Source organism: Lytechinus pictus, chromosome 3, assembly GCF_037042905.1.
Source record: "Lytechinus pictus isolate F3 Inbred chromosome 3, Lp3.0, whole genome shotgun sequence".
In the NCBI taxonomy this organism is placed as follows: domain Eukaryota; kingdom Metazoa; phylum Echinodermata; class Echinoidea; order Temnopleuroida; family Toxopneustidae; genus Lytechinus; species Lytechinus pictus.
In genome coordinates, this window is record NC_087247.1 from 14,168,448 (window position 1) to 14,189,078 (window position 20,631).

General features: G+C 37.6%; 1 protein-coding gene across 2 annotated transcripts in view; it reads right to left on the reverse strand.

Annotated features, from left to right (window-relative positions):
• The window catches only part of LOC129257776 (uncharacterized), a 62,692-nt gene that overhangs the window by 26,397 nt on the left and 15,664 nt on the right, over positions 1–20,631 (reverse strand). The window contains exons 5-18 of one of the 2 annotated variants that reach the window (XM_054896173.2): positions 20,307–20,567; positions 17,791–19,098; positions 17,099–17,200; positions 14,495–14,593; positions 11,602–12,011; positions 10,993–11,093; positions 10,106–10,305; positions 8,830–8,904; positions 7,561–7,623; positions 6,898–7,044; positions 4,690–5,163; positions 3,699–3,758; positions 1,228–1,587; positions 211–342 (exon numbers count right to left, since the gene is read on the reverse strand). In XM_054896173.2, coding sequence (XP_054752148.2) covers positions 211–342; positions 1,228–1,587; positions 3,699–3,758; positions 4,690–5,163; positions 6,898–7,044; positions 7,561–7,623; positions 8,830–8,904; positions 10,106–10,305; positions 10,993–11,093; positions 11,602–12,011; positions 14,495–14,593; positions 17,099–17,200; positions 17,791–19,098; positions 20,307–20,567 — 3,792 coding nt within the window. The remainder of the gene's footprint in view (positions 1–210; positions 343–1,227; positions 1,588–3,698; positions 3,759–4,689; positions 5,164–6,897; positions 7,045–7,560; positions 7,624–8,829; positions 8,905–10,105; positions 10,306–10,992; positions 11,094–11,601; positions 12,012–14,494; positions 14,594–17,098; positions 17,201–17,790; positions 19,099–20,306; positions 20,568–20,631) is intronic. The other variant, XM_054896174.2, reaches the window with a different exon arrangement.

Sequence of the window (20,631 nt, forward strand, 5' to 3'; positions counted from 1 at the left end):
AATTGGCTATCCATAGTTCAACCACAACTTCAGACCAGGGTTTAATTTAAACACGAGTTTAGAAAATGGGCCAAACTATGGCATGATGTAAAAGCAGCTTTTAAAACACCATAGAATCGGACACTCGAATGCACAATAAAAGTATAACGGTACCTCAAAAATCATGAGAATTACGCGTGCAAGAGTTCAAATTGCACATATATATCTCACCCTTATCCTTGGTCCCTCTCTCTCTCTCAGTGGTTCCTCTTCTTTCGGACTTAGTGTCACACAGAGGATATCCAATGATTCATCAGAACTGGAATCGGTAGGACTTGAATGTTTATCTTCATTCTTTGCCTCCTACATACAGAAATACATATAAATCCCATAAACTTGTTCGGTACAATGACATATGGTACATAAAGGACACAAACTATCAACAAAATTATAATAAGCCTGTGCCTACTTATCTAGAAGATAATATGAATAAGCTAATTTCATTTTACTTTGTATGGACAACTGGTGAACATTTTTTTTTTAAATTAAAGGAAAATAATGTGACAACAAAGAAGACAGTCCCAATTTTCTAGTCTTTAGCTATCTATGATTAAAATTTACTGACCCAGAGATTGTAAAGAAATTGGAACTGGTAATTATTAAATTTACATTATTCATGTTGACTCATGTCAATATTTGATATCTTTATTACATTTTCTCCATGATGTTGATATGATATTATCATCAAGACTTAGAATTTGAACCAACAATCATTCTATCATAATCAACATTCTGCATTACCGTATCCATTATTTTGACACATGTCAATGTTCAATATTTTCAAAATATGTTCGATGGTAAGAAATCTGGATATTCTTGCCAAATTCTTGGTCACACATGCATCTTATAGATACATGGCTCCAGTATTCCAGGAGGTAAAGAGTACAATCAAACCTGCTTCAGTGACTACATAAATATATACAAGCAATGTTCAATCGACTATAAAGACCACAAGTTTTGAGTCCCTTAAATAGTTTCCGTCATTTAAATATGCATCACAGGAACCAAGAAGACCACCCGGAAATTTAAATGATGTTTGACATGCCGTATCTTTCGTGAAGATGTGGAATTAAATTCAATTCATATGAAAAGTAGTCCTCTCGTTTTTTTTTACTTGGTCTTTAGTCATGTTACACTATATATCATTCAATCTTAAAGGACAAAATGGAAATATGGGAGTTACTCTACCTGAGGAAGGTGTTCTTGCTCCAATGCCTGGGTTTTCTTTGATCGTTTTTCACTACGTTTATCAAAATATTCCATTAAACCTGGGGTTATCTGCATTGCTGAGTTGCCCTCCTCTTGCAGTTCCTCCGTGGCTGACTCGGTTTCCACATCATCATTGTTTTCCACATCCCTTCCTGTCCTTGTTCCTTCTGCGACATCCTCGTCTGCTAATTCCGTTCTCTCCTTGAGGAAATCCTTGCATGCTGCTTCCATTTCTGCATGTTCATCCTCTTCGGAAAGGTCTATAAATGTTGTACCAGCATACGTTGGTCGGGCTGCGTAGTCATGGTGATACTTGAGTTCATGGGATATCTTTTTCCTCTGGATGATTCAATGGGAGTCATGATATTTCATTCAAAAATACATTTTAGCCTTGGCAGACATTCTGCTCATCATCTTTCCACATCAAATTTCGGAAAACTCTAAATCATGATTTTAAAGTTTGTAATAACCCTTACTCGCTCCATGAATAAAATACTAGGGGGGCCTGGGCCCCACATATACAAGTTGATAGCTCTTCACACGCTGAAACTGATGGTGGGATTTTTTTCAATCAATTGCACAATTTTTTTTTCTCAATAATTAGCTAATTATTTATTTATAACACATATTTGAGGCATTATGGAGATACTTTTGTAATTTTAACCAAAACAAGTAGAAAATACATGACAACTGATGCAGAATAATGTTTCCATAATGTGAAAATAAATCCATTTTTATCTATTACTATTTATTAAGCAAATTTGCATAAAGTATGGTAAGCAAATTTACTACTTAAGATTACTTTTTGTTTTTATATTTTGTATCTTTTTTTAATTTTTATTTCTTAGATTTCATACCTAAGGTTTTAGGTGTTTTTTTTTTAATGAAAATCAATCTTTCTAAACTTTGCCCAATTATCTCAAAACAATATAGAAGCAATGATCAAGTGCAACACTAATTTCTGAGCAAGATTCATAAAGAAATGAAAACCAATTGTAACAAGCAAACGAACAGCATTAAACTGTACACAAATATATGCAACAATGAGCAATTTCAATGACATTCGCATACAAATTTGCATGTAACATACCCCAGGTATGTCTGATATGGAAAAATGTGATATCATAATGTGCACAAGACTTCAGGGAAAATGTCCTCTCTCCGAAATTTCAAGTGGCCTGATGCAATCACAAAAAAATATGGAGGGGCTCCCAGGCCCCCCCCCCCCCATTGCAGTTTACAGAATTAAGCTAGTGACATACACAAAAAGAGATGAATGTAAAAGTGGTGAGGCATTTTCCCTGAATAAAACCAGTTCCCCGTTTCACAGACTTAAAACTGTGCTAACTTTTGAATTATGGTGACTGCCACGGTGACAGGGGTCAGAAGCGCATCAAAATCAAGGTTTCCATTGTAATTACCATGATGGTTACCATAGTTGACAGTCTCTGTGAAACAGGGCACAGACATGATAACAGGCCATCCCATTTATACGATGTTATTCAACAGGAATAGATTCACACGGGAAAGCATGTCAGGAACACATCATTCTTCGCTAGCATTGATTGTTAGTTTCAGAAATACAGTCTATCTCAAGTCATGAGTGTAAAAGCTGACGGTGTTTCACTGTAAGAGTTATATGAACTTAGAAATGCTCGAACACCAACACACACATGATAAGTAACGCTCAATCTTATTTATCACTACGCAGTAATGCGCGTCCTCTTACCAAGATTTCACCAATGCGGTGGTGCCTTTTATGCCGCACGCAACTTGGACTTAAAGCGCAACCCTAAGACACACTTAAATCTTTGTGAAATACTCCCACGTGGGTGTATCATAGAGCTCTTCATAAAGTTATGCACAACTTAATGCTAGACTGGAACATGTTCTTAGGTGCGCAGTAAGTTACATAGGGATATATCATTCAGCATCAGAAAGGGTCACCAGTCATGACTGGAACATGTTCTTAGGTGCTCAGTAAGTTACATAAGGATATATCATTCAGCACAAGAAACGGTCACCAGTCATGACTAGAACATGTTCTTAGGTGCTATTCAGCTACATAAGGATATATCAGTTAGCACAAGAAAGGGTCACCAGCTGTACGCAAAGTCATTCGTTAATTATGGACAGTTTTATGGAACACTCACCAGATGATCTCACTCATATATCCCCCTCTCTCTCTCCAGACAGACCCTCTGATAATTATTTTGCAAGTTTCTTGTCCAAACGGATTTTACTGCTAATAGGGACATGGCTATTCACCAAGCCGATATATTGTCATACTGAGCTAAGGGCTACTCATGTTGTGGACAAACCATCATTCTGAATTTTCAAGACTTTTTTCATGTCATTTAGGAAAGAAAATTATGCTTCAAGGAAAACACGGAGGGCAGCATGCAAGAAGGCAGAATTAGAATTCATTTATCAACTGAATATGTACTTACCAAGCGATCGTCCGGAATCTTGGATTTATCATACCTTATGGTTTGGTAAGGGATTATCTTCTGCAATAGGGTAAATCAAATAAATAATTTCACGGCTTTGGGTAAAAACTCATTTTAATAAGATTAAAGTCATTTCACAGGGAAAGTATCATGGGGGGGGGGGGGTCTCAAGAGAAACTTGGCTTGTTTTTGTCAAAGAGGATGTGAAATAGATTTTTTTTTAAGGGGGGGGGGGGGCTTATTAATCTGATTTGAAACTGGAAATAAAAGCCAGTGATATCATCCAAGACTAAACAGGGAAAACAGGTATAAAATATTATATATTTTGTATCCATCTTCAAACTTCTGGAGAGTAATCGACTTTTGAAAATTCAACATGGGACATTTGAAATGAAAATCACTCATCCCCTTTAATATCTATGGATTATCATTGCTGCTGACAAGTGAATATAAAACCCAAGGGAATGAAAAACATGAAATGATAAATGATAGAAGAGAATAGTGATTTCATTCAAAACAAAATAAAAAACAGCTTCTATTTTTATGAAAAAAGACTTGTAAAAATGTTTCAAATGAATGAAACTATGAAAACTGAAATGAGGATGACCTAAATTGACATGTAGATCAATAGCTCGTCTCCAGTGATTATGCATCGATGCAAATTTTGTGGAAAAAAATTGAATAAAAGAATAAACGTCTGAGACACGTAAGCATTTTGAAAAGCCAGGAGAAGTGTGAACTGGTGAAAAATGCCTTGATATCAAATGTATGCATTATATTCAATATACATGTTCTTTAAAAAAAATTTTATTGTAGGCTTGATTTTTACAAATGATCGTACACAATAATCAATGCAATCAATCATAGAAAATATTCCCCTAAATGACAGTAGGAGACGGGCATACAGAAAGGTCGGTTATTTTCATGGAATTGCCCAAACGATGACGCATTCTGAACACATATCGAGTTAAATGGATAACGTGGAGCTCACCCGCTTGCCGCTCTTCCACATTTTGCAACCCGACGCCAGTCGAGTGAAATTCTTGGACTTTCGTTTGAATGACGGCTGAGCACTACCATACGGATTGAAAGGGTGTTTGGCTTTGTCGAGAGAGGGAACAGCATCTGCCTTGAGCGATGGAGGGGTCGTACGCAGTCCAAGCTCAAACAGCTTGACATCCTCCTCTACATAGTCCACGTTCAAAAAATGTTCTGAACACACGATGATCTTCGCATATTTTAGGGCGACGTGCGTGTTGAATTTACGCCTCCGTCCGATGAAGGCGATCCAGTCTTTCTGAATTTCGGTGAAATCCTCTTCGCTCTTTGGCATCTTTCCAGGCATCTTGTGTGTTATAAACCCATGATAAGCATCGTTTCCACAGTTGTACACCATGCAGCGTTTACCAGATTTTTTTTTCTTTGCCATGGGTGGATCACCCCTCTCCTTTATCAAGGCTGCTTCCTGAAAGAAACAGAATAATATTCATTTGAATTTGAAATAATAATGATCATGACAATAGTCAAATGATAATAAGTGGAACGCCTCTGGTAATCTCGCCCACGTCACGCAATTCAATACAGCAGTAGTGCTGACTTTGAAAACAACTATTGAATAATAATTCACACAATATGATAATAAAATACTATGTTCATTAACCCTACTTATACTTGATTACTCTTATGTTCATGAACTACATCCATAAACTTTCAAAATAATGATGTCAATTCACTGACCTTAAAGGGCATTTAACCTTGGTCATATGACCTGAAACTTCAGGAATACTCCATTAACCTTATGTCCAAATTTTATGAACTCGGTCCATATAATTTCTAAGTTATGAAGACATTTTCAAAACTTAACCTTAGATAAGATTTCATTGCTGACGCTGCCGCCGTCAGAAAAGCAGCGCTTATAGTCTTAATCTGCTATGCAGGCAAGACAAAACCATTGTTAATTCTGGTAATGTGAGATTTGCTATTTTGGAAATGCTCCCACGCTATTTTCTCTGAAGATATACGAAAAAGGTTTAGTTGTGATAGGGTTTTTGGTTCAGAATCTTGTGAGGATTGGAATTGATGGTTAAGGTAAGGTCTGAAGCGCTGGTTTATGTTTGGCATAATGTGTGCGTGTCTGAGTAATCGTCACTGGAGCAATTGTCATCAAACAGTTATTTCTACTACTCGACATGTGATGGACTATGTTGGTACAAAGGGGTTTCATTAGTATGAATATGTGCTGATGAGGGATGATGGCAGTGCTTCCACTCTTCCAGGAATCCAGGAAATTCCAGGAAGTTTTGCTACTTTCCAGGATCATTCCAGGAAGTGAGAAATTCCAGAGAGTTATCATTTTCGGGAATGATATTATTTTCTCAATATTATGTCAAATTCTATCACAAAATTGGATTGTTTTAATCAAAATGTCAAAATTTTTGCTCGCTCGCAACTCGTTATAAACTTTGCCCGTTACGTCATGTTTCGCCCCCTCAAAATGTTTGGCTCAATTACGGCACTGGGCCCCCTATAAATCATTTTTATGTGTGTGTGTATAGAAGAAAATTATATGAAAGACTGGAGAACATTCAGAAAATTACAGGATATTTTGTAAAATTCCAGGAACTGTCAGAATAAATTTTAGGAAGTTCGTTTTGAAAAGTGGAAGCACTGGATGGGCATATTTGAGTTTGAAATGGGTGATTGGAGGGGATAGCCAATGAAAACATGAGGACAGTTGGACTGAGGATGGGGAATGCACTAAATCAATCAAGTAGGGGGAAAGTGTAATTGCCGTAGAGTCCCAAGGGGGGGGGGCACTAAAATATATTACCCTACACACACACACGACCACAGGTTTTACAAACCCATTCTAAACAAGATTTATCCACTGGTCAAATCTATACCCTATTAAATTATTTTTGTGTGCTTTTTTTGACAATTCTGCCCCCGAAACAAGTATAACCCCTTAAAATTATACTCGTTTTACCCCACAATCATATCCTTTTTGCCAGATTTTTTTGACGGACTGTACCATGATCAGCAAAAAGTACCCCTTCTACTTTTCTTTTTTTTTGGGGGGGGGTGTGTGTGCGTTACAGTAATATAGTTGAGTGCCCCCCCCCCCATGGGAGTAGAGTAAAGTAAATCTGGTCATCCCTATTCAAAAAGATAAAAGGACTTTCAAACTTTGGACCAATACCTGTCTAACTGATGATCTCACTTTCTTGTCCGACACAATGGCTTCCCAGTTCACTTCACCTCTTTCGTTCATGGTTACTGCAACGAGTCTATTGAGTTTATGTTCTACTTTTATCCCTTTCTCCCGTTCAAGGTGTGTGGGAAAAACCTGGGTTCAAAGTGAAATTTGTTTATTACTCTAAGCATTGTAGAATCGAGCGAAGCTGACTGAAAAAAAAGTCTTGAAAATTATGGGTGGCATGAACGATAAATGCCAGTCGTGGTAATGATATCCTAGTAATAATATTTTACGAATCAAAAGACTAATGCAGTATTCATGGTGGTAAATGCACTATATTCCTGTTATACCACAAACAAAATCCAATATCACTATTATACTCACCAACCGCTTTTCATGACAACAGCAAAACAACAAATAATGTAAAATAAATAGGACAGGTAATATGATATTGCATGCCAGCAAGCAAACATCTTCAGGAACAACTAATACAAGGTTTTATTGTATTGAAAAAAGTGACTTGCATGTGCAATAGAGTGAATTATAGAATAAAGGGTAGTTACGGGATAAAATCTAAACATACCCCCATGGTTTCATATCGCATATTCAATATCACCTTTGAGAATTAGAGTCAAAGTCATCTTGGAATGCATATTTTTCACTTACCAAACACTTTCTTTTTAAGCATTTTTGTCTCTTTTTACCCTCTCCTCCAAACTTTGGCTTGTCCTGCAAATTAAATGAAGAAAAAAAAAAATGCTTCATGAATTTTATTTAAAAACAAGTGGAACGCCTCAGGCAGTCTTACCTGCATTACGCGATTCAATGTAGCAGCAGTGCTAACTTTGAAAATGACTATATAATAATTATTCACAAAAAACACCATCTGTGTAATAACATACTACTACATTCATTGACCTTAAATGACATTTGACCTTGATCAAGTGACCTAAAACTTGTGCAAGATGAGCAATGATACTGGATTACCACTATGTCCACATTTCATTAACTATATCCATAAACTTTCAAGGCTATGATGGCAGTTACCCACAACATGGCAAAAGTTCATTGACCTTAAATGACATTAGACCTTGGTCATGTGACTTAAACTCACACAGGACGTTCAGTGATACTTGATTACTCTTATGTCGAAATTTTATGAAATAGATCCATAAACTATCAGTTACAATTGTAATTCAACATATGCCCCCAACATGGCCAAATTTCATTGACCATAAATGACCTTTGACCTTGGTCATGTGACCTGAAATTTGCACAGGATGTTCAGTGATACTTGATTACTCTTTAAAAAAATTCATTTGCGAAAGATGCTCCCAGATAATCTTAAAATTAGCTGAATATAATTCCAATGTAATAAAAAATGACCTTTGACTTTGGTCATGAGACCTGAAACTCGGGCGGGATGTTCAAAGATACTTGATTACTCTTATGTCCAAGTTTCATGAACTACACCAATATACAGAGTTATGATGGTAATTCAACAAATACCCCCAACATAGCCAAATGTCCATTGACCTTTGACCTTGGTCATGTGACCTGAAACTCGCACAAGATGTTCAGATCTAAAACTTTCAAAGTTATGATGGTAATTCAACAGATACCCCCCACATGGCCAAAGTTCATTGCATATCAATAATCAAGCTAAGTCATTAACATCGTAATGAAAACATTATGTCACAAGTTTAGCCGCACTACTCAGACAATTTTTTTTAAAGACTAACGTGCTTTCACTAGCATTAGTGGTGTGATTTGTCCCACCATGGAAAATGTTGCAGAGCTTTGGGGCTTCAAGCTATACTCGACAGTGTTGCGACCGATTGTAGAGTTGATTTGTACGATTAATTGCACATGATACATATAATTATGCTTAAAAACCAATCCTATGTTCTGTGTTATTGGACCCTTGGATCTTACCAGACAGTTGACGCATTGACCACAATCTGAATTTCTCAGACAAGCGATGCATTGACCACAGAACATTGTCCTCCGCTGAAACAAAGGAAGAAAATAAAAGATGTATTAACATACAATAATAGTGCTTTATACATCAGAATGACGTCTCTAAGCGTCTTACAGATGTTATTACGCCCATCATCGAATCATGACATGCCCACACACTATGTATAGACTTTCTCCGCTCCCTGGGGAGCATTCAAACAAAAGTTCCAAGACTTACTTGCTAGGCACACTACATACCGAGGCCTTTGCATCCTACTGGGTACCCATTTAACACCTGGGTGGAGGGTGGCAAAGTGTAGATTGATGCCTTGCCAAAGGAAGCTAGGCCGCCGTGGGAGTCAACCCTCTGGTTATAATTGCTAAACTTTGACTCTCAATCATTTTCAGCTTAGTTCAGATTGAGCAATTTCATTTATTTCAAAGTTTGGCACCGCTTCAACTGTGGTCCTAACTTTTTTTTCTTAAACCAAAAGAATTTAAGTACTACGACATTCCCATCAGCAAGACAAAAACAATCGTTACAACAGGGGAGCATTTTATGATAAATAATGTTAGTCACATCCAATGACTAGTTGTTATAAGCTTCTGAAATCCTTGAATCTGATCGGCTTAGAGTACTGAGATGCTTCGTGAAATAGGTAGGGGGTATGGATCACCATGTAATTAGTCTAGAAAAGGACTGTGGGATTGATGGAATGGAGAGAAATTGATTACTATTAAAATGAAAGATATCAGGTGGAAATTGAGAAGCGAGAAAGAGACAGGGAGTAGATGAGTTAATGATCTGCTTATCAGCTAGGAGTAGAGAAGAGATAATAAGGTTCACCAAATTCCTGGAAAATGTCGGGACAGTAGAATGAAGAGAAGCTGGTGATAAATTAAAAAATCAGGAATTGAGAGGCAGGTGGACCACTGCACCGGGGCTTTCCCCCTACTCTTAAACAAATGTTGCAGTGGGTTCTTAACGAGCAAAGGCGTTGACTCTCCTCTACACTGGGCCTCCATTTAAAGTCCTATCCGAGGGACGGAGTGTTTCCCACTGTAATATAGCCTGCATCTTTGGAACAGGGGAGAGACGTTTACACACAACGCACTGGCTTCAGTCATCCGCCCGGGGTGGACTCGAACCCCCGATCTTTACCCACTGAACCATCTTCCCTCTCTTTGACGCTCCCAGAAAAAAAATATCATACAGAATTATGAAGTATTTTTGTTAACATTTTCGTTTTACCTTCTTATTCGGAGGATTTCGCTTTTCATAGTCCTTGGAAAACTTTTTTATACCGACTGGATCCAGTTCTACAACAGTTGAAGTTGTCTTGGAATGCTGCGCCACATTTTCCTCGGTTCTATCTTCATGCTCAACCGGGGCTGATGCTTCGGAGTCGGCAACACTGTCTTTAAAGACAACTGTAAGATCTGGATTTTCATCTGTAAATATATAAATAGATAAATGCAGTACTCTGTGATTCACTTCTTATGTTTACATGCTCAAACTCAAATGAAGAACCTGAATGGGGGAATACTCTCATAAAAGACAACTAAAAGATTTGGGGTTTCATCTGTAAATTGATAAATGCGTACTCTGTAATTCAGCACTTTTAATGGGGAATACGCTCTTAGACGGCAACTGAAAGATCTGGGTTTTCATCTGTAAATGAAGATATTAATCTGTAATTCAGTTCTAATGTTAATATGTGAACAAAGCAGCAGATTAAGCAACACTGAAGATTTAGGTATTCATCTATCCATAAATACGAAGAGTATTCTTTAAATCAGTTCTGATGATTTCACACTTGTACATGAACAAAGTATTCGAGTCAGTAACACTGTATTTAAAGACAACGGTTAGATCTGGGTTTTCAAAAGATACATTTTTCTATACAGCTGTGAAAGTGATGTAGATGTAGTCTCTCCATAACAAGTCTGCAACATTAATGAATACATCAGGGGGAAAATTTCGCTCCCGAAAGGCTTAAAAGATTCCCAAACAATTAAAAATGAGCCCTCGAAATTCTCAATTCGCTGCAACGATAAAGCTTAAGGTATGTTGCAGATTTAGGCAATCGGTAGTGAAAGAAAATAAATATTTTTTTGTTTGGAATACCGGGTACATACCTCTGCATGGTGGACAGGCATACTTGAGAATAAACTTGGCGGCCATTTCCTCAACACCTACACATTTACCATGATACATCTTGGCACAGTAGTCACACGAGCTAGAAGAAAATATTGAAGTGGGAATACATTTTATTTACTTTTGTATTACAGATCTTAAATCAGCTGGAATGGGAAGAAATACAGTTATAAGGCCTAAGCATATTAAAGAACATGATTTATTTTTGGGTGTTCACAGTAAAATAATGATGAATGCTTACATATACTGATATGAATGTATGTCGATCATACATACACAGTCTGTGAGTGCATACATGATCATATTTCTATATATACTTTTATGAAATTCATAACTTTTGAACTAGGAGGGTAAGTAAGCAAGATTTCATTATTAAGTTGCCATAATCTTTAAGATATAAACTCATGACTTCTCATCCTGCCAGTACCCATTTGCCTCACCTGCGTTGAGTGCAGCACAATGTGGGTAAATTTCTCGCTGAGAGAAACAAGCCATGGCTTGGAATAGAACCCACGTCCTTCAGATTGAAAGACAAGTCTTAACCACTAGACCACGACCCAAGAGTAGTCTTCAAGCTATAACGGACTTACATGATGAACTGAGAATAGTCGGTACTCTTGCACAGACAGAAGGCAGGAGGACTTTCATCATCATTGTTATCATCAGCGACATCGTCTTCATCTTCAACATCACTATCCTCATCACTGTCGTGATCATCATCATCATTCCCAGTCTTCTCCTTGTGACCTTTTACCTTGGTCATTCTGTCCATCATATTAACCAGAGTGGTGACCTTAGCCCGTCGCTCTGGTAATACTTCAAAGCCAAAAGATGATGATGACGATGGAGAGACGGTCTGTCGCTGTGGTGACTGCGAACAGGATACAGATGGGGAGGATGAATTGGATGAAGAGGAAGAATAGGAGGAGGAGGAAGAGGAAGAGGAGGAGAGGTATAACGAAGATCTATCATCATCATCACCACCATCATCATAATTGTCCTGCAATGGAAAGAGGGAGACAGAGAGAGAAAAAATCCTTTCAGACATATATCTTATTAAAAAACAAGTGGAATGCCTCTGGCGGTCTCACCTGCATCACGCGATTCAATATAGCAGCAGTGCTGACTTTGAAAACTACTATAAAATAATTATTCACAAAAAATAACATTCATATAATGATACAATACTACGTTCATTGATATTTGACCTTGATCATGTGACCTAAAACTTGTCAATGATACTTGATTACCCCTATATCCAAATTTTATACACTACATGTATATCTATAAACTTTGAAAGTTATGACAGCAATCTATTAATTATCTCTAAATTGGCCAAAGTTCAGTGGCCTTAAATGACCTTTGACTTTCGTCATGTGACCTCAAACTCGCATGAGATGTTCAGTGACACTTGATGACTCTTATGTCCAAGGTTTATGAACTAGACCAATATACTTACAGAGTTATGATGGTAATTCAAAAAATACCCCCAACATGGCCAAAGTTCATTGACCTTTGACCTTGGTCATGTGACCTGAAACTCAAACGGGATGTTCAAAGATACTTGATTACTCTTATGTCCATGTTTCATGAATCAGATCCATAAACTTTCGAAGTTATGATGGTAATTCACCAGATACCCCCATTATGGCCAAAGTTCATTGACCTTTGATGTTGGTCATGTGACCTGAAATTCGCACAGGATGTTCAGTGATACTTGATTACTCTTATGTCCAAGTTATATGAACTAGACCAATAAACTTTCAAAGTTATGATGATAATTCAACAAATACCCACAAAGTTCATTGACCCTTAATGACCTTTGACCTTGGTCATGTGATGTGAAACTCAAGCAAGATGTTCAGTAATACTTGATTGACCTTATGTCAAAGTTTCATGAACTAGGTCTATATATTTTCTAAGTTATGACATTTCAAAAACTTAACCTTAGGTTAAGATTTTGATGTTGATTAACCCAACATGGTCTAGGTTCATTGACCCTAAATGACCTTTGACCTTGGTCATGTGACCTGAAACTCAGGCAGGATGTTCAGTAATACTTGATTAACCTTATGGCCAAGTTTCATGAACTAGGTCCATATACTTTCTAAGTTATGCTGTCATTTAAAAAACTTAGCCTTCGGTTAAGATTTGGTGTTGACGCCGCCGCCGTCGGAAAAGCGGCGCCTTTAGTCTCACTCTGCTATGCAGGTGAGACAAAAAATACAAAATGGCATTCTAATTACAATTTCAATTCACACAAAAACATTTCAATCCCATGCATGCATATACTTGTCTATATCACAATTGTATGTATCAACTATCAATGCACAACTTCATGTAAATACATGCATGTTAATTTATTCATGTTATGTTAGGTATATTATAATAATAATATATAAATTTATAGAGCGCAGAAACTATTCCATGAAGTATATATTCTACTGCACTATTTAGGACACCTAAAAAGCTTGTTATTTATTAAATAGATGTGTTTTGAGCTTTGATTTAAAGTTGTTTACGGACGGTCCTCCCCTAACTTCCAGGGGTAAGCTATTCCAGAGCTTAGGGGCTGCACAAGCAAATGCTCGATCACCTAGCGTTACTTTTGTTTTGAAGGATGGAATCTGTAAAAGCATCCATTGACCTGCGACCATGATTACTAGTTTTATACCTCAATAATTCTGTAATGTAGCCAGGAGCTTGACCAAGAAGTACTTTGCATGCAATTAGTAAGATTTTGAATGCTATTCTCATTGGCAACCAATGTAGGTTTCTTAGTATTGGTGTGATGCGTGTATATTTCGTACAACCAAATATAAGCCTTGCACAGGTATTTTGCACCCTCTGCAAAATTGACCCCCTCCCCCCAGGATATACTGGTCCGAAATAGCCCAGTTAAGATTAAGGTTAAAGCAGCTTTATGAAACCGGTTACACTTCGTAATTCCGAAACACGTAAAGTGCCTATACCTCGATGTTTGTTAATCCGAAAACGTAAAAGAGTTCGTTAATCCGAACATTTGTGGCGTTATTCCGAAGGTTCGATAATCCGAAAACGAAATAAGGTTCGATGTTCCGAAGGTTCGTTAATCCGAAAACGAAATAAGGTTCGTTGTTCCGAAGGTTCGTTAATCCGAAAACGAAATAAGGTTTGTTGTTCCGAAGGTTCGTTAGTCCGAAAACGAAGTAAGGTTCGTTAATCATTTCGTTTTCGGAATTACGAACCTCATTTCGTTTTCGGATTAACGAACCTTCGGAATTACAAACCTCATTTCATTTTCAGACTAACGAACCTTCGGAATTACGAACCTTATTTCGTTTTCGGATTAACAAACCTTCGGAATTACAAATCTTCGGAATTGCGAACCTTCGGAAATACGAACCTTGGAATAACCGAACCTTTGGAATAAAAAAGCTTCGGAATTACGAATGTAAGCGTATGAAACCACCCCCCCCCCCCAAGTAATCCGACTTATAATACCTTTGTGTCAGATGATACAGTCATGACGGTCCAGGATTCTTCATCCTCAGCTCCTTCATCCATTGCAACATCATTCATTTTCTCTGACTGCTCCTTATCCTACAGGAAAAAACAAAAAATCAGTTCCATCAAGATTTATCACTTCCGCAACAATCTATTTACATTGGAGGACCACCTGTCTTCAAATTTTAAGCTTTCTGGGTCCTATCTTGCAAAGAGTCGCGATTGATCCGATCAATCACAACTATGGACGGCCAGCAATGTCAACATCTATTATGCATGTTTGTTCAAAATATCTTCTAGCTATGATGTTTATTCATGCATTCATCATTGTCTTGAAAATTCGCTGTGCTTCTCTTTGTTGACAAAGGACGTTGTGCACATTTCTGTAGAAAAAATTATGACACTGATGGATTTCCATAGAGTTACGATTGATTGGATCAAACCTAACTCTTTGTAAGACAGGGCCCTGGTTTCCCTTTAATGATAGTTTGTATGGAAACATGTACAGTCGCCACTTGGGCTACCTTTCAATAGTAGACACCTGCTTATAGTGACTGGTCACTAAAACCATATCCCATGGAGACAGATGTGTGTATTATAATAATAATATTGTATTTATATTGTGCATAATATCAATGTCTATGAGCTTAAAGATGAATTACTTATTCAAATACATGTACAATGCATTGCAAGAAATCAGACGAATTATTAATAGAGTTTAATTAAATTACAATATAATTCTACATTATTATGCAATTTTAAGAATCTGACTATAGCTGTCACCCACAATTCTGTTTCCTTTGAGTGGTCACTTTAGACAGGTTTTACTGTATTACATGAAGTTTAATATCCATTGAGATCATTTGCCCATGATGGCTGCTTTTCTTGTCACCCCTGTGAGTTCTTTATTGTTGGATTGTATAGGGTGGCATCAGGGAAGAGCATTAGCCCCCCCCCCCCACTACAACAACACAAGGACAGCAAAGCCCATGAAATCATTTCAATCATTAACATTTTGAGTGGGCTCTGAATGACTTGAATCTTTGCTTTCCGACACTCCAGCCCAGTGTTAAATATCTATTTTCTGCAATTTCTGTTTTAAGAATGTATGTTTGGACTACGTTAGAAGTTCATCAGTCCTTTTGTTATCATGAGAATGGAAACTAAGTTAGACAGACAAGGAACAGGATGACCAACAAAAATTCCCTCCTGCATCCACCTACGGTGGGTGGAGGCATAAAGGTAGTAAATCCTGCAGAAAAATGAATTCTTAATCTTACTTCCCATTTCAAAGATAATAGATGAAAAAAAACTTGCATACATGTACATTGTCACATAAAATTTAGCAAATGCTACGAAAGGCAAGATGCGGTGCTTAGATTTTTTTAATGTACACACACACACATTAATAAAACAAAATGCACTCTAATATTCAGGTTCAAAGTTGCATACGTATTGAGGCCAACCATACCCAATGTTCAACAAAGTTCTGTGAGAATATTGGAGCAAAGTCATCAATATTATTATCAAGGATAGATTTTTTCCAAAGTCCCTAATGTATTTTATGCAGTTGATGTTGCATACGACAGCTACATTGCAGCTACACCTAATTATATGAGAACAGATGTCAACTGTATACAATGTCAGATTTATAAGTAGAGATTTAGAAAGTAATCCTGTACATTTCACAGAATAATGGCATTAAAGAGTTGTACAGGAATCCTACTTGAGGGACATGAACAACAAGAGAAGAGTTAGCAATGAAGTGAATAAATAGCAAGTGATGATGGAGATGGAATAAAGGTGGAGGAGGAGGAGGAAGGTTGTCTTTGTGAACTTGATGATGTCAAAGTAAGAGCACTTGGTAACAGGGAATCAGCAGAAGAAGATACTGTCAAACGCGCTCCTAATAGAATCACGAAAAAATGCTGCCCGTGGTCTAGTGGTTCCGACTCCCATTCACTTTGCCATCAGGTTTGTAGGTTCGAATCCCAGCCATGGCATTCATTTCCTTCAGTGAGATAATGATCGTGCTGCTCTCGACCCAGGTGAGGTACAAGGGTACCAGCAGGAAGGAACTCCTGATGAAGTTGTAAGCATTGGAATCGGTACCCAGGCTTAGGGTAAATTAGGCGCACCTTGAGCATCCAAACTGGCTATAGTCATTTAGATTGAAAGCTTGGACTTGAAGGGGACATCATTTTTTTAGATTATCTAGTTATTACAAAAAAGTACTCTGCCCAAATAATGGATATGAGGTTTTAATCATCCACAAATCATGAAGGATTACTGCCCGTTCTTTGAATATCCTACCTTTTGATAGAAGTCATTGTACACAATTCAATTCATGGTGTTTGTTCTTTATAGAATCGAGTTCACAAGTGCAAGACCATGACGCTCCATGAAAATTCAGACCATACTAGAACATTTTCTAATATTCCCTGACTTTCCAAGACAATTTTCTAAGGAAAAGTTTCTGTTTGTTAACACTTTAATATTTTCATTTCTTGAATTAAGAAGAAATTCGTCAATCGTCGACAACCCAGTGAATGTATAATTATAGCGACTATCATGGTACAAATAAAATATGGGACCACTCACCTTTACAGAACACTGGACTCCTTTAGATTGGTCCAGGAATTCTTTGGCTCTCCCAACTGGGACCTTTCGCGATTTCTGATACGGAGATTTCCCTACTCTCACCTATCAAAAAGATATGGGATACTATACTTTAATTTTCTAAAAGTGTGTGTTGCAAAAATTGTGATTTCTTTTTCAAAATAATTCCTTGAAAAACAATGTATAATTTCTCTCCTTTACTTTAATGTAGTAGGGATTGGCAGAAAAGAAAATGGATTGGAAATGCAAGGAACTTATGGATAATTCACTTCACAAGTGAAATGGAATACATGTCATTTTCAACAAATTTTGTTGCTTTGATCCAAGTGGAGGTCATATATTCCAAATTATGTAGGTCTATGTGCCGGTTTTTCCCCAAGAAATGTGGGAATGTCACCAAATTAAGTGATGATGCAATTGAGTTATGTCCATGTTCATATTATATGAATTTTTACACACCTCCCCCTAAAAAACAAATAAAAGTGTGAAAAACACCTATCTATCTCTCTTCCAATTCCATTGCTAAATCAATTATGGCACCCCCAACCCCCATCAATATTCAATAATCAGTACACAGTAAGATTTTCAACTATGGTCAAAGAGTCTGAGGTACGATTTAAAATGCCAGAAAATTGATCTATTTTCAGTATGTAGTATGTACATATGGCACCCACCTTCCATTTCCCTGCACCTGGGTCAACAGTCAGAGGAACTTCGACAAATGCAGCAGGTGGAGTATTGTGAAAAACATTGGATGAAGCTACATCAATGACCATGGCGTATGTAGCCAGTTGTCGTTGCACCGATTTGGGGATTGTTGATGTCTTTGCAGTACTAGTAGTAGCTGCCATTAGCGGTGCCACAGAAATCATACCTTCAGTAGAAGTTGATACCATTACAAATGCAGGTGTAGATGCCCCTGACATTGGCGGTGCGCTGGTACTGGTATGTGGTGCTGGCGTGAGCTTTATTCTTGCACCATTTGTTAAAATGGCATGTTGCTCTGCCGCTGGAAGCGGTGCTGTCGTAGAAGGTCTAATTGCACTTGAGGACGACGGTACTGATGTTAATTCCTTTGCCACTGAGCTTACCACAGCTACAGACGTATTACAACAAACATCTGGTTTAGTATCTTGCTGGAGCTCTGATCGGGCAGTTGTTGATGTCATTGTAGTACTGTTAGATGATGCTAAGGGTGAACCCATAGCTCCTGTACAAGATGGTACTGATGATGATTTTGACCTCGACTTTGTAGGCTTCCTGCTAGCACTGGAAGATGACGCTGATGGTGATGCCCTTGACAATGACTTTACAGACCTGCCACTGGTAGATGCTGCTGATGGTCGAGTCTTTAACTTTGACTTTGGAGACCTTCTTTTACTGGTCAATGCCTTCAATCTTTTACTGGTTAATGCCTTCAATCTCATAGATCTCCTGATACCAGTTCTGGAAGTTGTAGACTTTGTAGATTGTGCTAGTTGGGATGTCACTGCAGAAGGTCTAGTTGTACATGTTGCTGATGATGTGGATGCTGACATTGTCACTGTGCTTGTAAGCAACCTCAGCTCTGGTGATGTTGATACCACTTCTCGGGCATATGGCATCGTTCTATTTGTTGCAGCTGGATCAAATATATGAGGCACAGCATTCGGACGAAGACAGGGTCTATTATTCCGGTACCCCATCTTGTACATTCTTAAACCAGTTGGATCAAAGTCCTCTTCGCTAAAGTGCAAGGCACACACATGTATTCTCTTGTATTCATAGGGGTAGAAAATCCTTGTACTTTGGATGAAATCAATCCACTGCATTTGCAGAGGTGTAAATGGCATCCATCGCCAGCTTGGCATGGGGCCAGGCATCGCATGAAGTGAGACTCCATCATAAATTGTTGAACTGCAGAACATCACTACACACCGGGTTCCTGTTTTGTCCCGCCTTTTCTTCCTTTCTCCTCCCTCCACCTTTTTCTCTGTGATCCGCTAAAAGAAAATTATTTGAAAGATGAAGTAATCCTTCCAAAGACTGTAAAAACTGTAGAAAAAAATCATTTGTTTTTTTATGAAAAGTGAACCATACAGAATATACAAAAATGCAATAGAGTTTGTAAATTCTATAATTTAATGAGTTTATTTCAGCTGCCTGAGATACACATCATTTTCAGATTATCACGCTTACCGGGACATCCCAGGGGATCTGTGTGCAGCTGTGTGAATGTTCCAGTCATTTAAAATTTTGATGTTATTAGCGTACTGTAGCTTCCTTGTGATCGAACCAATTACTTCAACATACTTGTGAAGGACATCTCGTCTTTTGCCATTTAGTGACTTTCGATTCAGAAACCGATTGATGTGAGAGGCTACAGCCTCCCTGTGATTGAACAAATCTCTTTTATTGACATACACTGTACATGTGCTTCGTATGAAGTACTGAAGCTAACCTGTGTAAAAATATTGTTCATTTTTACCGAGTGGAATACCGTATGTGAAGTGCTCTCACAAAAATTTGATCAGTTTCATTTAGATCCCATTTCACATGTATTGCATAGTAACTCAATTATGGTATTAATTAATAATGATCCGCTTTTATATAGCGCTTAATACATAGGAACGACGTGTCTAAGCGCTTTACAGATATATCATTACCCCGGTCATCGGATTCAATCAGACATTCCCGCACACAATGTGTGCACATCCTCCACTCCCTGGGGAGTATTCCAGTCAGTCGCTAGTGAGGTGCACACAGTACTGAACGCGCTACAAGGACTTTCACATCCTACCGGGTACCCATTTAGCACCATATATTTATTAATTCACATAGGTGACAAGAGAAACTCAGATAATAATACCATTTATATCTATATAGCAAACATGTATGAAAGTCTTTATCGATACAAATGGGAAAATGACATACTATAACATGCATTTACATGTATTATATGATATAAGTATAAAGATGCATCATTCTGTATTATTAGTTTGTACCACTGAAATATAAGTGGCAGTTGATGTAGTTTGTATATATAGCTAAAATATTTCGACATAAGAAATGAGAATAAGAGTTTACATACTCTGTGGCTTTGGAGTCCTTGAAAATAAAAAGAAGCAGAAACTTATGAGAAAAAAACTCTTTACCACAATTAAAAACAAAATCACATAAGAAAATATATTTATTCTGTATGCTTGCTTACATTTGATGTGGATTGTCCTGGTTGAATGGGTAATGTGCATTCCTTCCTGACATCATGGGTGAGAGATTCGTGTGAGGTATCAGGAGTGTTGAGTTGCTTCGAGTTGGAATTGGAGCCCGAGGGTTTGACAGCAGAACCACACTCATTGTGGGTAAAGTTCTCTTGTGTCGTTTCCATGGCAGTCTTGTAGAAATACCCATTACGTTTCGTTTTTAGGATTGTTTGTCTGCAAGTTGAAGTTTTTTGTTTCTTTTTTGTCATCTGTAATAAAAGAAGATACCAATTTTAGATACAACCAAACGTAAAGCATCTAGGCTAACAATTA